The 16,336-nt window shown below is 38.4% G+C and overlaps 1 protein-coding gene across 2 annotated transcripts in view; it reads left to right on the top strand.

Moving 5' to 3' along the window:
* Positions 1 to 14,394, top strand: part of SRFBP1 (serum response factor binding protein 1) — an 82,983-nt gene extending 68,589 nt beyond the window's left edge. For both annotated transcript variants that reach the window (XM_064140358.1, XM_064140359.1), the window contains exons 5-8: positions 10,350 to 10,431; positions 11,261 to 12,008; positions 12,405 to 12,442; positions 13,601 to 14,394. In XM_064140358.1, the coding sequence (XP_063996428.1) occupies positions 10,350 to 10,431; positions 11,261 to 12,008; positions 12,405 to 12,442; positions 13,601 to 13,788 (1,056 nt within the window). In that variant the 3' untranslated portion in view covers positions 13,789 to 14,394. The remainder of the gene's footprint in view (positions 1 to 10,349; positions 10,432 to 11,260; positions 12,009 to 12,404; positions 12,443 to 13,600) is intronic.
* Positions 14,395 to 16,336: the final 1,942 nt, after the last annotated feature.

Here is a 16,336-nt window from a genome sequence, read left to right as displayed (position 1 = left end):
AGGTAATTGGAGACAGAACAAGGGGGAATGGCCTCAAGCTGAGACTAGATTTACATTGGACGTTAGGGAAAAGTTTTTCACGGAGAGTGTGGTCAGACACTGTAATGAGCTGCCCAGGGACGTGGTTGAGTCACCAACCCTGGATGCGTTTAAAGGTCATTTGGATGTGGTGCTTAGGGATATGGTTTAATGTCAATCTTGTAGTGTAGGATTGTAGATTGGACTTGGTGATCCTGAGGCTCTCTTCCAACCTGGATGATTCTGTGCTTGTTTTCTTTTCACAACCAATGATCTCTCATTACAGTATTCCAATTAGCCTCAAACCCACACAGTCTATCAACTCTTGGTCTTGTTCTGAGAAGCACCATATAGTTGGCATAGAAGAGAACTGTAAATGAGAAAATGGAGAATAGAAAATACCTGAGTGGGAGTCTTCTTTTATTTTGATTGGTTAGTGAATTTAAAGTGTTAAGACATCTTTAATATTGCATAAACAATTGCAATCACTTACCTTAAAGACAAGTACACATTGCTAACTGAAAAAAACTTTCTGTATATATGCTTTGTATCATGAATCAGAATTGCATTACAAAAACAGTATTTTTTTTAGATCTGACATTTGTGATATTTCAGATAATTAAAAACAGCTGTATTTTGCCCTTTTTGTAAATTAAACCCTATCAAGATTTTGTTTGTCTGTCGTATAAAAAAATAAAGTACAAAACATTATACATTCTTCCCCGTTTCCTATTCAGATCAGTTTTTAAAGTGCTGACACTCAAACTTAAGAAACGGAGAGTTACAAAAATAAAAGCTAAGGCGGGGGGGGGGTGGGGGTGGGGGGGGGGGTGGAGGAAGTCAAGAACTTAGGAGGGCCCTTTCAGCCCAGTGTGACACCCATCAGTCTGCTAATGCTGGAAAGTCAGAAGTGCTGGAGGCACTATTGCGTGAACTTTCTAAAATGTAAGTGTAGGAGGAAAGTTAGATGTTCTCAAGTTACCAGAATTCTTTTTGAAGAAAAATCTGATCTATTGGGATGTCAGTCAGTATAGCTGCTGAAGTGTTTGTATTAAAAAAATAAGTTACAGCTTTGTAACATGAGAGTATAAATTTACAGATTATTGCTCCTCTATGGTAAGAGAAAGTATGGGAAATGTGAGGTAACTAGACACTTATTGAAACTATAACATTAAATTTGAAGGGTGATGATCTACTTCCTCTTAGGTTTGGAATATAAGTAACTGCTTGGCGATTTTAGGAAAAAGCTCCATGCCAGAGTTCAGTAATAATAATGTAATGGCCTAGAAGATGCCTGAGAGCCTTTAAGCATAGAGGTGACAGTTCCTGTGTGCCTGGTGCCTGGTGAAACACCTGCTATAAATTGTGAACATCCAGGATTTTCATTTATTTTGCATCCTTATCCACCGATATGCTCAAGCCAGTATCAAGATTTCCATATATATCTGACATGTTTTTATCATTAGAATAAGTTTTGAGTGCATATAGTCTCTCAATAGACTTAGTGATGGAAAATGTGCGTTTTAGTGCCAAAAACTTGGTATGTTTATCTCAGATGTTTTAATAGATTTTTAGCAAACACAATTTGTATTTCCATTGTCTTTTTCAGAAGGGGACTGAAACATACATAGATTAAAGGAAGTCTGTTTTCAATTCTGCACAAAAATTCTGATGCGGTATGCCAAGAAATTGCGTCTTGTTTTGAGAAGCATATTGTAACATGGCCTATCCCTGGTTAGTGTGTGCAGTGTTCATGAAGTCTTCTAAGTCATCTGTGCCTCCAAATCCCTGGCTGTCATACTTAGTTCCTTCAGCAGTGCTCTAAAGCATAAATACATCTCTCCCAAGAGTTTTATCTGAAGACATTGACCTGACAATACTTCAGTTACTTATTGGTGTGTGTTCTAGTAGAAAGCTTATAAATGTGAAGTTCAGAGCAAGGCAAGGTTTGTTGGCAGGTTTAAATCTTCTACTTTTACCTCATACACTACCTGAAACATACTTGTTTAAATCACAGCTTGTTTGTCAGGTGTTAGCTTTGCATCTGTTTTAAATTTGAAGATCTGTGTCTGCTTTCTCTGTCTTTTTCATATATGCTTGTATACATAGTGCTGTATCAGACTGCATCTGACAAGTGATAATTCCAGGTATGAGCATCTGTTACTATAACAGTAAAATATTGTAAGGCTCTCAAGATTGCATCCCTGAAAGTTTTGATACAGAGTTTGCTAACTGGCTTGATTTCATAGGGATACTAGTGGATATCTCAATTCTGAAACTTCTCAGGTTCCTTCAACACAGACTACGGTGAACTTCTTGGTCCACTAAATAGTTCTAATAACGTGGAGCTCATTCTGTGATGCACAGCTTCAGCTTGGGAGCTCAGATGCATTCAGGTCATAGCAAGCTTGCACAATTCTGTTTCCTGCTTAGCTTGCAGCAGTACATGATTGTTGCTGCTCTGCTTTGTGTTTCTGCTAGCCTTTCTGCAACAAATAAGTAATTAGGTTCTAAAATTTTGTTTTCCCAAATAGTGATTGTTTCAGATTTTGTTTTGAGATTGTCCATCTTAACCCTCTGTTTGGAGTTAATAAACCACTGCCTGTTTTGAGTTTTCATACCTTCATTCTAGATGGCCGGTAGCAAGCAAATGATCTGTCTGCATTTCTGTGAAAGTTAGTTGTGGTTTCAGATCTGATACACAGTGGTTGCCAAACTAAGTTATATATGACCTTTCCTCCAAATTTCATTATGTTCTTCAAAGAAGTCTATGTGAATTTTGTGGCAAAGACTATTCTCTTTGTGTTGTTCACAGCCACTGCCTGTTACCCAAAATCCATTTAGTTTCTCTTTCCCCTGAAGTACACTTTTTGCTTCAGGGTTTCTATTTCATGATATTTTATTTTCCACTTTACTTTCTCAGTATGGTTGTCTTTTGGTTGATTTGGGTTGGGGAAGACTTGAGTTGGCTGGTTTGTTTTATAATTGGTTTTGGCTGGTTTGTGAGGTTTTTTCCCTTGGTGTGGTTTGTTGTTGGTTTTTTTTTTGTTTTTTTTTTTTTTTTTTTGTTTGTTTGTTTGTTTGTTTGTTTGGTTTTTTTTTTGTGTTTTTTTTTTTTTTTTTTTTTTTTTTTTTTTTTTTTTTTAGTGGCATCTGTTTTGCTGTGCTGTGTGCCAGAATGTTTTTATTCAGTTTGGCAAGACATTTATGTTACAGTGGTACAGCACCTCCAAAGTGTATGGAAAGCATGTATTATATACAAAGCTCTGCATAAAAAGCAAAAAGCCTTTATACAGTTACTTCATTTTACATTACGTTGTATTTCATTTCACGATACAGTCAGAACTGTTCATGCTTTGTACTGCTTAATTGTCTACTTGGATGTACGATTTCAAACTTCGGAATATTTTTACATTACAAATGTATGTTAACAATTGTTTTAGAATTTGATGTAGGGAGTACTCTATTCACACCTGCTTTCCACTCTGAATTTGTCCTCATCATAGACACAGTTGTCCATAGCATAAAGTAATGTTCAACATGCTTTTAGGTTTTTTTTAAAGGCCAGCAAGGTTTCAGTGTTGATATTCACAGTGAGTTAAACCACCACAACTGTGTGCAGGAGTTGGCATGGTGCTGGTTTTATGTCCCTTTCTATAACTTTTATTTTGAAAGTTGACATCTTCTTTCCTTAAGTGTGTACACTGTTTGCACAGGATGTCATACTGAGAAGATTATAGACATTCTTACTTCTCCCAGGGCTAGTGAAAGTTAGCAGCATTTTAGCTTTCTCACAGTCTTGCTGTTTCTGCTTAACACTAGAGCTGACCCTGTTCTCTATGAAGAGATGAAACTAAGAATCTATGCCTACTCTGTTCAGGACACTTTTACTGTGACTTTCCTTTATTGAAACAATCACAGCAATTATGTTATCCATATGGAGAAGAAGGAAAGAATTAATACATGATTAAATATATAATTGGTATTTGGGCAGGTCTGGTGTTTATGCCAAGCTCTGCTGTAGATCGCAGTGGTAGTGTGGGATGAAACACTTGATTCCCCTTTGACTATTTTCTAAACCGGAGAAAAATTGCCTTTAGCTCATATTTGTATGGTTGGCTAAGTTAGTTGTGACAGATTAATTCAGAGAAATTCTACTGATGCTTTTATACTCCAGGTAGATATGTTCTGCAAACAGTTGTAAAGTGCTGTGCTTCTTAAAATAGCCTCCAAAGTTTTCAAATGCTTGGATAGTAGGTATCTTTTTATCATACACACAGGGAAGTGCAGCAAGAGAGTTATTTTTGTTCAAACTTATGCCATATTTGAAAGGAGACAGTGATAGAAACAAGCTTATACTTCACACTTCTTTTTGCTAAAAGACAAGCCAAGCTGCGTATAGGAGTAAAGGTAAAAGTGACCAAACAATGGGGATAACAATAGCTTCAATCCAGATATCCAGGTGAAGTTATGACAGTGTAAGCACCTTGACAGTATTTCGAGGAATCTCATCCATATATCTGATGCTGGATTCAAGAGGCTGCAAAAGTCAGTGATGAGTTGACAGGCAGGATTGCTGCTGTCAATCAAATGTCAGTTAGATTCTCCAAACTTTTACCTTCTATTGTTTGCAGTTCTGTAGATGAGCCAAAAATTTGTTCCAAGCACACCTCTTGCTATGGGTTTTCAAATTCCATAACGCTTGCATGATAAATAAATATCCAAACATTTGCATAGTTTAATTAACACAATAACAGAAAATAATGTAAACCAACATAAACAGTTGCAAGTGTTGAAAAGACTAAAAACTAAACAAGAAACTAAGGGAGATTTCTTCAAGTTATTTGTGCATCTGGGTGTTTGGTAAGTAACTGTTCAGGTTTTCTTCTGTTCTGTTACAAGACTTCATTCTGCTGATGGTGAGTGGAACAAGTTTTGTTGCAAAAACTCATCGTTTTTTGCAAAGACTTTATATCTGTGAGGACATACCTTTTAGCTTCAACTGTACATTTTTCATCAGCCTATTTTAAAATTTCAGAATAGTAAAAGAAAAAAAAATCTGTAGAGACATGCCTGCTTTCCAGAGACCCACACAGAAGTAATTGCTGTAAGATTTTACCTACTTCTTTAGTAATACATGTACCATCATTTGATGCTATGGGGAAAACTTGAGTGAAAACTGTGTAAAGCTGATGGTGAGTGGAACAAGTTTTAACTAAGCAGTTGCAGTCTGGAGTATGAAGCATTTAGTGCTGATGTTTCCTCTGAATACAGTGGCAATTTAATATTATGCAGTATTATTATTAATATTATGCAATAATTCTGCATGCAGTAATATTGTGCTGTATTATTATTAATAATATGCAATATTACTGTATTTGGAGAACCATTCTTTTCTGAATTCTTGCCAATTCCAACAGACTTGTTTACTGTGTTCCCTAGCTGATCCATCCTCATGTTATGGCGAGTGTATTGGATTGCCTTGGAGAGTTTTGGTAGCAAAGATACACAGGAGTGGTTCCTGTGAAAAGCTGCTAAAAGCTGCCCCCGTGTCTAATACAGCCAATGCCAGCCAGCTCCAGAGATGACTCGCTGCTGGCCAAAGCTGATCCCATCAGCAATAGCGGCAATGTGGGAAGGGAGAAGCCTGTGTAACTGTAGCGAGGGGTGAAAGTATTTGAGAGAAACAGTCCTACAGCCCCCAAGGTCAGTAAAGAAGTAGAGGGAGGTGCTCCAGGTACTGGAATAAAGACCTCCCCTGCAGGCTGAGGTTGATGGAGGACTCCAACCCACTCTAGAGCATGTAGGTGCATGTGAAGGAGTCCCTAACTCTGCTAAACCTGTGGTGGAGCAGCCTTCTGGCAGGATGTGTGGATCCATGTAGAGGAGCTCCACGTGGAGCAAATTTGCTGGCAGAATTTGACTCTGGGAAGGACTCAAGCTGGAGAAGTCTGTTCCTGCAGGACTATACCCTGTGGAAAGGACCCATGGTAGAGCAGTAAATGAAGAACTGCAACCAATGGGAATGACTAGTGCTGGAGAAGTTTGTGGAGGACTGTCTCCTGTGAGAGCAACCATGCACTGGAGCAAGGGAAGAATGTGAGGACCCCTCTCCCTAAGGAGAGAGTTGAGGGGAAGAATGTTCACCTGTTCAGCTAAGCAGAGGGAGTGACATAGCAGTTTGTGGGCATCTAGTGTCCAGCCAGAGCCAAATCACGACTTAGTCTCTTGCTATCAGGAGCTGAGACACAGCAGTGCTGCCATGGGTGAGAACAAAAATTATTTGCCTCTCATAGCAAAATATTCACCACTTCTGATGACTACAAGTCCTGTAGACATAGAGGAAGAGGGAGAACTAGCAACATTTCACAGTCACAAAATAACTTATTCCAAAGAAATATGAGGTCATGGGATGGAGTTGGGTGGCAGCCATGCTCTGGCACATTCAGCCGCCCCGTGACTCCATATCAACCACACGTGCTATTGTGAGGGACAGCTGTAACTCATTACAGTTCTGGAAAGAATGTGTGGATTAATAGAGTTTTTTGGGTTGTTTTTGTTTGGTTGTGGGTTTTTTTCAGTAAACAGCTTTTCTCCTAAGCAGCTAGAAAGGACATGCAATGATATTTTGGCCCAACATTGAGATTTTTAAATGCTTACCATGGTTGGCATTATCTCTGCCAACCATTATCTCTTTTTAAAACCAGGCTATTGCTACAGTCATCATTAAACTACATTTCCAGTCAGTTTAGAAACTTGAGTATGACATGTTTCAAGGTTACTTTTTTCCATGGCTTTTGCCATGTACTGCATACTTGTCAGTGGGGTTTCTGACTATCTCCATTCAAATGTCATCATTGTAAATAATTGATAGATGATCTGAAGGGCCACCAGGCATTACCACTTTCATAGCACCATCCTTTGACCCTTCTAGTAGTAGTCTATGTGTTAGTATATTGTTCTAGTAACAAACTTGTTTCTGATGAGAGCTGAAACAAGGCATTTTGTGCGAAAGTAAATTGGAGAATAGAAGTATGACCTCTTCCCTTCCTATTACTGATTGTATCAGAGACAGTATAAACTGAAGTAGATTTTAACAGGAAGGCTAATCAGAATAAAGTGATGGTCAGAACTCTTCATTTCATGTTGCCATACTAATCTCAGGCTTCTGCAATTTGATCCTTCCTGAACCTTTGCTGTCTAAAGTGTGCTAACAAGAGTTCCCTTTCAGCCCCTCTAATCCCATCTGCCCCAAGGCCCTGTGGCACCCAGTTTCCATTCTCACCTGTGCTGTGTGAAGCACTGTGCACATCTGCCTGGTTTTTACACAGTACTGCTAGCTGTCAGATTCCATACTTCTTCTGACCCCTGTCCTAGTATGTCTCAGAACTTAAATTGTGAATCTGTTTTCGTCTTAGCAAGCATGTAATGTCCACTCTCTTGCCAGTCATTGCCATACTGTACAAAGGTTCTTTCCCTTGTGCGGAGCATGTGTACTTGCACATGTCTCAGTTATACAACTCTTGCTTTATTATGCTATAATGGACATGTCTTACCTATGTGCATATCTACCTTTCAGGATGAAGAATGCTTGTTTTGCAGTTTTGGTTTCTTTCCATCTTAAGATATTTGAAAATGCAGAGATGAGTTCAGTTAAATGTCCTCATGGAGTTGAATGACATGGTAGAAGTCTTTAATACTGTATGCAGAAATAATGCATTGCTTGGCAAAATTGAGGAGACCATCAGGTTATCCTGTCTGCAGCTCCCATACTGGGGGCAGAAGGAAGGAAGAGGTGTTCTTGCTGCAAATACAACTGACATTTTTATTTTAATTTTTATTTTCTGCCAAAGTTTTATATACTGAAAAATACTTGAGGAAAAATAAACTGAACATTGGATGTGCACCAAAACCAGAAAACAAACAAACGAATGAAACCCCCAAACAAACAAAACCAAACCCAAAACAAAAATACTGACCAAAACAAAATCAACCAACCAAACAAACACAAAAACAGAAAATGGGAAATTATAAAGAATGTGAATGTCATATTGCATGTTTGTTGACTTCTGTCTATCAGTGCATATAGTGTTTGTGAAGCATTTTGCTATAAGGAAAAAATGTGTTTTTCTCTATGGATTGGCATACACTTAAACTTTTTCTACAAAAAAAAAAACTTTTTCTATAAATATTTGAATTAAAGGACACCAGATGTTGCACAGAAGCTGCTGCTGCTGCTGCTGCTGCTTTCTGTACCTCATGGTATACTCTTTCAAAACCCACAAGAAGTAGCTGAGGGAAAAAGTGTATTAATTAAGTTCAGAAATAGATTTTACAGCTATAGAAAAGTCTCCAAAACAAATAGTGTTTAATCTTCAGAAATGTGAGCTTGCTGTCCAAGGAATCTGGTGGCAGCATGAAGCACTGTCACCCAAGGACCAAAATTCAGATTTCACCTTCTCAGAGCTAAACTAGCCTGAAAGTAGGCTTGTCTTTGATCCTGTATCTTTATGCAGTGCACACATGACTGTTCCTACTAAGTGGCATAATTCTGCTACATGTATAAACAAGTAAGATTCCCCACTAAGTGCTCTCATGTTAAGTATATTAGATCCTTTAACAATGCATTGCTTATGTATTAGGTAGTCTTCATGTCATTGTGGTTTGACCCCAGCTGGCAACAAAGCACTTAGCAGCTGCTCACTTGTAGGATGAGGATGGCATCGGAAGAGCAAAAATGAGAAAAACTCATGGCTTGAGATAAAGACAGTTCTGTTAAGGAAGCAAAGCTGCATGTGTAAGCAAAGAAGAATTACGAATTTATTCACTGCTTCTCGACAATGGGCAGGATGTTCAGGCACATCCCAGAAAGCAGGGCTTCATTTTACATAAAGGTTACTTTGGAAGACAAATGCCATAACCACAAGCTCCCACCACCTCCTCCTTTCCTTTTCCACTCTGAGGTTTTATTGCTCAGCATGACTTGACATGGAATGGAATATGCTTTTGCTCAATTTAGGTCATCTGTCCCAGGTGTGATTTTCCTTTCCAACCTCTTGCCCACCCCTGCTTGCTTGTTGGGTGAGAAGAGAGAAACAGATAAGACCTTGATACTGTGGGAGCATTGCTCAGCAATATCTAAACGATGGGTGTGTTACCAGCTCTGAAATATTTTAATCATAAATCCGAGGCACAGCACCCTCTTGGTTGCCACAGAGAAAATTAACTCCATCTCAAGGCAAAGAAAGTACAGTCTCCATCCCTTATTCTGTGCTGTTTACATACCTGTGAGTTTGGCTCCATCTTTTGTGGTGGTTACTCAGGACAGGAGAGGCAGTGTGTTGTATTGAGTTGTTGGACACCAAGCCCAGCTCAGGTTGGCTTGGGTCATGGGGCATTTGCCCTATCCTTTGCAAGGCTTATCATCTGTTGGTTTGTGTGGCTTCTGCTGCAGTGCATCCTGTAGCATAGAGCTCAAGTCGCAGGTCACAACAATGTAAATGTACCCTAAATGTACCCGTTACAGTGTTTCTCAGAGAAAGGAAGAAAGGTGCATCTGCTGTCACCTCAGAAAATTCCACAATAGGTTTTAGTTTTACAAGCCTGTTTCACCTCTTTTCCCTCCCTTTCAACAGAAAGACAAAAGTGTCTTTGGAAAGGTCTTAGATAACCTCTCTTTTTTTTTTTTTTCAAGCAGAGCTATGATAAGAAGCTGAAAATAAGATGAGTTTTACAGTGTGTTGTACCTGTAACTTTTGCTGTGTTAAAGTCAGAAATAGATTTTTTTTAATTGAAATTAAAGCAAGGAGATTTATTTCTTATTCAAATCAGTCTACAGAGTTCTAGTATTCTACCACAAGATTAAACCCTGTCTCTCAACCACATTTTATAGATATTCCTTCAATACCTGCTATGTCATTTTGCCTTCATTTTGCATACATACTGCACTTTGTGCATGTTGTTGTATTCCTTCATGCAGAATGCCAGCTATCTTTATTTGTCCTTTGTTCAAGGGCTTTGCAATTGTAAGAAATAATGTAAGATCGATGTGTTAGCTCTGAAAGATGTGTCCTTTTAAAAGGTATACTTTTAAACAAAAAATCCTGTTATCCCTATTCAGTACCTGAGAAACAGCAGATTTAAGTGTCTGATACATTTCTGTCAGTGTTCAGACAGATTTTTCTGCATTTAGAGTGACAGTAAAACAGGAAAAATATTGCCGTTTTTTAAGCTTTTCCTCTTGTTCAGTGAATCACATCAGTAAGCAATATAGAACTGCCTGAGCATTCACAATTCTATTGACTTTGTGACTTCGAATTTGTTTTGTATAGCCAAACTGTACTGCAGCTGAACGAGCCATTGCAAGACTTGCAACACATCCCATCTTGAAACCCAGATTTGTTGAACTTAAAGGTATGAAGTATTGCACTAACTGGTTTCTGACTTACATAGTTCAGTATTGTGTCATCTTGTTCCTGTATATTCCTGACATGAACAACAAGTATGAAAAGTTTTAAAAAAAACCCTCCAACAAAAAGCTCCTGTGATGATCTTAACTCGCTTCAGTGAGCCAAGCGTCACAAGCTTATATTCATTTACATTGGTTGGAATAAGTTTATGTGTGACAATATGCTGTATGACATTTAAGATACAGGGCATAGGGGAAGCAGGGATCATAATGGGAACTCTAAAAATCTAACAGATGTAGTGGTGCATCTCTAAATTTAATAGGATTGAACTGACAGATTATGACAGGTTTCCAAAGTCAAGTCCTGTATGTAGAACTCCTGCTTTCTTTAAACTCTAATTTTTCAGGTAAAATTGTTGCCAAAAATGGTAAAATCCTAGTAATAATGACACAAAGTTAGTAACAGAGAACATCAAGTACCCATTAAATTGTGTCTGAGTAATGCGCTTTTTGTCGGCAGTTTTTGCTTGCAGAGTAATGCCGTAACTGAAGATGATTATCAGCTGCAGATTATTTGCTGAAAGAGAAAATTCACAGTTAAACTCAAGTTTAACAATGTTTTCAGTTGATAATTTATTTTCCTCACTTTTGTTGATATTGGACTCTTAAAATATTTCTTGCTCCATGTGTTCAGTAAATGATTGATAAGGACACTGAAAATATGCTTACTTAATACAACATATTTATCCTGCAAGAATGTTTCGTTATTTCAGTGTAACTTCTGAAACTCATGCATAGCTGCAACAAAAGATTTTTCTTCTGCACTTTGTATAGCTGCTGTAACATCTTTTAAGGATGCAAGAAAGAACCCAGACAAAGCCACTCCTTTGAAAAAGGCTGCATCAGAGGAACAGGCTCAATCAGCACAAGTTTCCAAAAACAATTTGGATGACCAAGCTCTTAAACTAGCTCAAAAACAGCAAGGATGTGAACACAAAACAAAAATTAGCATGAAAATAGAAACTGACAGAGTGCCCAAAGAACTTTGTGAGAGTGACTCTGAGCAAAAAACTGTGGAAGTGGAGAAAATGTGTGCTCCAGAAGACTCATCACTTCAGGCAGCAGAAATTCAAGTGGTCACTCAGAATAAAACAGAAAAGAAAGATGCCTATCAGAAAAGGAAAGAAAATATGAATGTGAACAAATTAAATGCAATAAAAGAAAGAAAGAATGATAATCGTAAACAGAAGCATCCTAATGAAGATGACTACTTTGATGATAGTACTGAAGAGAGGTTTTATAACCAGTCATCAGATTCTGACAGTGACAGCAGTGATGATTTCTTCATTGGCAAAGTAAAACGAAAGAAAAGAGTAGCAGCAGTTACTGACATTTCTTCAGCAAAAGAAAAGGACAGACTACAGGAAAAGAAAATCCTGAAGAAAGAAAAGAACACAGCCCTTGAGACAGCACAAGACTTTGGCATGGAAAAAGGAAAGCCACATGCAAAAGGAAGCAAGTTAGAATCAATGTTCTGCGATTCTTTGTCTACCCCTAATCAGAAAAATGAAAACCGAAGAAGGTAAACCTTTTCCCCTTATTTTTCATTCCCTCTCATCTTCCCACTGATGGAAATTGTAGCCCTTGCCAAACAAGGAAAATGGCAGCCAATTACAGCTTAAAACATAATCACATAAACTACTTCTAAGTCATCTTGTGCTTTCTTGACACTTACATAGTTTTCACGTTCACATTAGCATTGACATTCAGGATTTCTAACTAGACCTGCATCCAAATTAAATAACTACTGATTACTTTTATTCATTTATTAATAAAGAGGAAATAATATATAAAGAATTTCCATGATACATTTGAAAAGTTACTATACAAATGTTTTGGTGATGAGAATTCTTTATTTGTAGATGTTGATTATCATACAAGTTTCATGAAAAATCCTAAATTCTCTTTTTATTTTCAGAAATCCTAAGGACCAGCCTCTTAGAAATGGAAGAACAGGTATGTATCACTTAACCTGGTAAAGTTTTAAGAGTAAAAACATTGTGAGATTTTGTTGCCTTTGCAGTTTTTTGCAGGCTGGTTTTTGTTTCATTTCAGTTTTGTGGCATGTATTGATTGTAGCATTTATTGTTACAGTGGTCGAATTGTTGAGCTTTCATTTTAGCCTGTGCATATTGTTTATTGTTTTCTTGTTTTGAATATTAGAAGTACCTAAAGTAGGGTTTACACAGGTAAAGTGCTTTTTCCTCTGTTGAGCACTTCACATTGAGCAGTTAGTGTTAACCACTGCATTATAATAGTGCCTTGTAATACATAACAAGTAGTCTCTTGTGAGTAATCTCTTCAGTACCTCCTAAAATATTCTATTCCATCTATTATATGTGGTACTGTTTTGGAAATCATGTCACAAAATCAAATTATCAACAGAACTTTAGAGGTTGGAAGGGACCTCCAGACATCATTGAGCCCAGTCGCCCTGCCAAGAATCTCCTAGGGTAGTTTGCACAGGAACACAGGGTTTTGAAAGTCTCCAGCGAAGAAGACTCCACAGCCTCTCTGGGCAGCCTGTTCCAGTGCTCCGTCACACTCACTGTAAAGAAATTTCTCCTAAAATTGAGATGAAACCTTCTATATCCCTGTTTGTATCCATTGCTCCTTGTCTTACTGCCGCTGACCACTGTAAAGAGATTGGTCCTACCTGCTTGACACCCACCCCTCAGATATTTGTACACATTGATGAAATCTCCTCTCAGTCTTCTCTTCTCCAGACTTAACAGACCCAGATTTCTCAGTCTCTCTTCATAGGGGAGATTTCCAAGCCCTCCAATGGTGTTACATTCTTTATTGAAAATTAAAAAGTGGAGACAGTGATGAATATTTGTCTACACAAATGTTAAATGTGATCAGTAATAATAAATATATAAATAAATGTAAGAAAATCTTGCTGTAAACATCCACATTAATGCGTTCCCCAAAGCTCATTAAGAAACTCTTGTAAGTATGTACAATCCCAAGGTAATTTTAGCATATTTTTATGAAGGTTTGTGGTGTAGTTAACATTTTATTTTATTTTATTTTATTTTATTTTATTTTATTTTATTTTATTTTTAATTTAATTTAATTTTATTTTATTTTATTTTATTTTATTTTGTACAGCTCTTCTCCAAAAGGAACCACAGCTCAAGAAGCAACAATTTGCAAAAGCTGGAAATATTAAATATGACAGTAAGAAAGCACGTTTGGAGCAGCCTCTTCATCCGTCATGGGAAGCAAGCAAGAGGCGCCGGGAACAAATGTCTTTAATTACAGCATTCCAAGGGAAAAAGATCAAATTTGATGACTAGGCTATGTGTAAGCTGAGTTTTTTAAAAAAGGATCCGTACAGTTTTGCATCCTGTGATATTTTCTTATGAAGTAACAAGTCCTGTTTGAACCTTTCTGTTACACTGTCATTATCATTCACAACCTACAGAAGGTAACTGCTAGAACTTACCCTCTGTTAGTAATGAAGATTGCTTTCATTTATTCAGTGTGCTGTCTGTTGATTAAGTTTGTATGGTCTTGGTTCATAAATCCCAGAGTGTTGTGCCACCATTCTTGAAATACAGCTTAATGCGAATGAATGAGGTTTAGGACCATTACTTGTAGAGATTCTTTGGAGCTGTTGGTTTGGGTTTTTTTTGGGGGGGTGAGGGCAGGGGAGTGGAATATGTTAAAATTCTAATTTTTAGCTGCATGAGAACTTGGATGTCAAAAGAGGGGAAAATACTGTAGTGAGGGGAAAATACTGAATTGATGATCCTGTGAATTGTATCTCATTTGTTAAAAAGAGATTCATAAACTTACTGAGACTTGACAATTCCAATAATGTGTCAGGTAGCTGGAGAAGCCAATTTATAGTATGCTTAATGTGAAAATTTCTGGAGAGAATAAAATATTATCCTGTTAAATTGTGATCTCATGTCCTTTGATTATACTGCCGGTTTGTAGAGCTGAGGCTATCTTTAATACTGTTGTTCTGTAGGACATTATCTGGGTGCTGCAGCATGTCTGTCCTGCACTTTCTGAAAAAATGCTGAAAATATGAAAGGTCTTCGTACACTAAGAAGCATCTGACTTTTAAGTATCATTCTCAGTTTGGGACTTAATTTGGATATGAGGTAAAGTCTTCATTGTACTTTTCTTCAAGAGCTTTTCCTACTGCTCATTTGAAACAAGTTCTGTACTCATAATTAAACCTAAACAGTGTTGCTTGGTTAAGTACAGTTATATTTAATAATCTTTGTCTTTCATAGTCAAGATGAATTCAGAAACTTTGTAATAATTCAATGGATGTAAGACAATACAGTGTAGAGTTCATGTAGCATTTCTTAATGCTGAGGAATAGGTCTGCATTAGACCAAAGGTCCATCTGGCCTAGTATCTTCAGTAGTAGTCAAAAATGGGTATTTTAAGCACAGAGATAGGGGAATCACACAGTGATATATCACAGAATGGTAGAGGTTGGAAGGAGCCATGGGAGTCCACCTAGTCCAGCCTCCCTGCTAATGCAGGTACACCAAGATGAGGTTGCACAGGAACGTGTGCAGTGGGTTTTGAAAGTCTCCAGAGAAGGAGATTCCACGACCTTCCTGGGCAGAACACCCTCAAAGTAAAGATTTTTTTCCTTAAATGAAACTTCTTGTGTTCTAGTTTGTACCTGCTGCCTCTTGTCCTATCACTGACCACCACTGAAAAGAGCCCAGCCCCACGCTCGTGGCCTCCACCCTTTAGATACTTCTATGAATCAGAGTCACAGAATTAACCAGGTTTGAAAAGACCTTGCAGATCATCAAGTCCAACCTATCAACCTAACACCTTCTAATTAACTAAATCATGGCACTAAATGCCTCATCCAATCTCCTCTCAAACAACTCCAGGGACAGCCCATTCCAATGGCCGATCACTCTTTCTGTGAAGAACTTCTTCCTAACATCCGACCTAAACCTGCCCTGGTACAGTTTGAGACAGTATCCTCTTGTTCTGTCACTGGTTGCTTGGGAGACGAGACCAGCCCCCACGTGGCTGCAACCTCCTTTTAGGTAGTTGTAGACAGCAATAAGGGCTCCCCTGAGCCTCCTCCAGGCTGAACACCCTCAGCCACTCCTTGTAAGGCTGTGCTCCAGTCCCCTCGCCAGCCTTGTTGCACTTCTCTGGACACATTCAAGCATCTCAATATCTTTCTTAATTTAAGGGGCCCAGAACTGGACATAGTATTCTAGATGTGGCCTAACCAGTGCTGAGTGCAGGGGAAGAATGACTTTCCTAATCCTGCTGGCCACACTGTTCATGATACCAGCAGAACCAGCAGAAGTGCATGATAAGATCCCCTCTCAGTCTCTTTTTCAGGTTAAAGAGCCCCAGATCTGTCAGCTTCTCATGAGAGAAATACTCCGGTTGATCATCCAAGTTCCAGCTGGACAGAGGGGTATTCCATGCCATATGGTGTCAACTCAGACATAAGACCTAAGTGAAAGAAGTAGGAGGAGATATTCATCGATGGCATCTGTCCTTCAGAGCAACTGTTATGTGTAGAGCCCTGCTTCCTGAGATCAACCACCATATGCTGATGGAAAGTAGAGAATGACATCTCTCTTTGCTTTTGCTTCCACTTGTAGCCTTTGCTCTTTCCCTGTGCTATTAAATTGCCCTACCTTATTATCAGCCTTTTATTGTATTTTCCCCGCTCCCCAGTTCATCTAAGGGAAATGGTAGAGCAGCTCCAGTGGGCATTTGACTCCCAGTCAGGCCCAAACCACCACAATGGTCTTTGGAAGAAGGGGTAGGGCACTCAGGAAGATAACCAAGTTGTTAAGAGGCTTGTCCCAGGTTGAGGCTATAGGGTTAAAAATT

The sequence above is a fragment of the Pogoniulus pusillus genome, chromosome Z, assembly GCF_015220805.1.
Source record: "Pogoniulus pusillus isolate bPogPus1 chromosome Z, bPogPus1.pri, whole genome shotgun sequence".
Taxonomy (NCBI): domain Eukaryota; kingdom Metazoa; phylum Chordata; class Aves; order Piciformes; family Lybiidae; genus Pogoniulus; species Pogoniulus pusillus.
The sequence above is the reverse complement of the archived record's forward strand: the minus strand, read 5'-3'. Positions and strand labels throughout refer to the sequence as shown.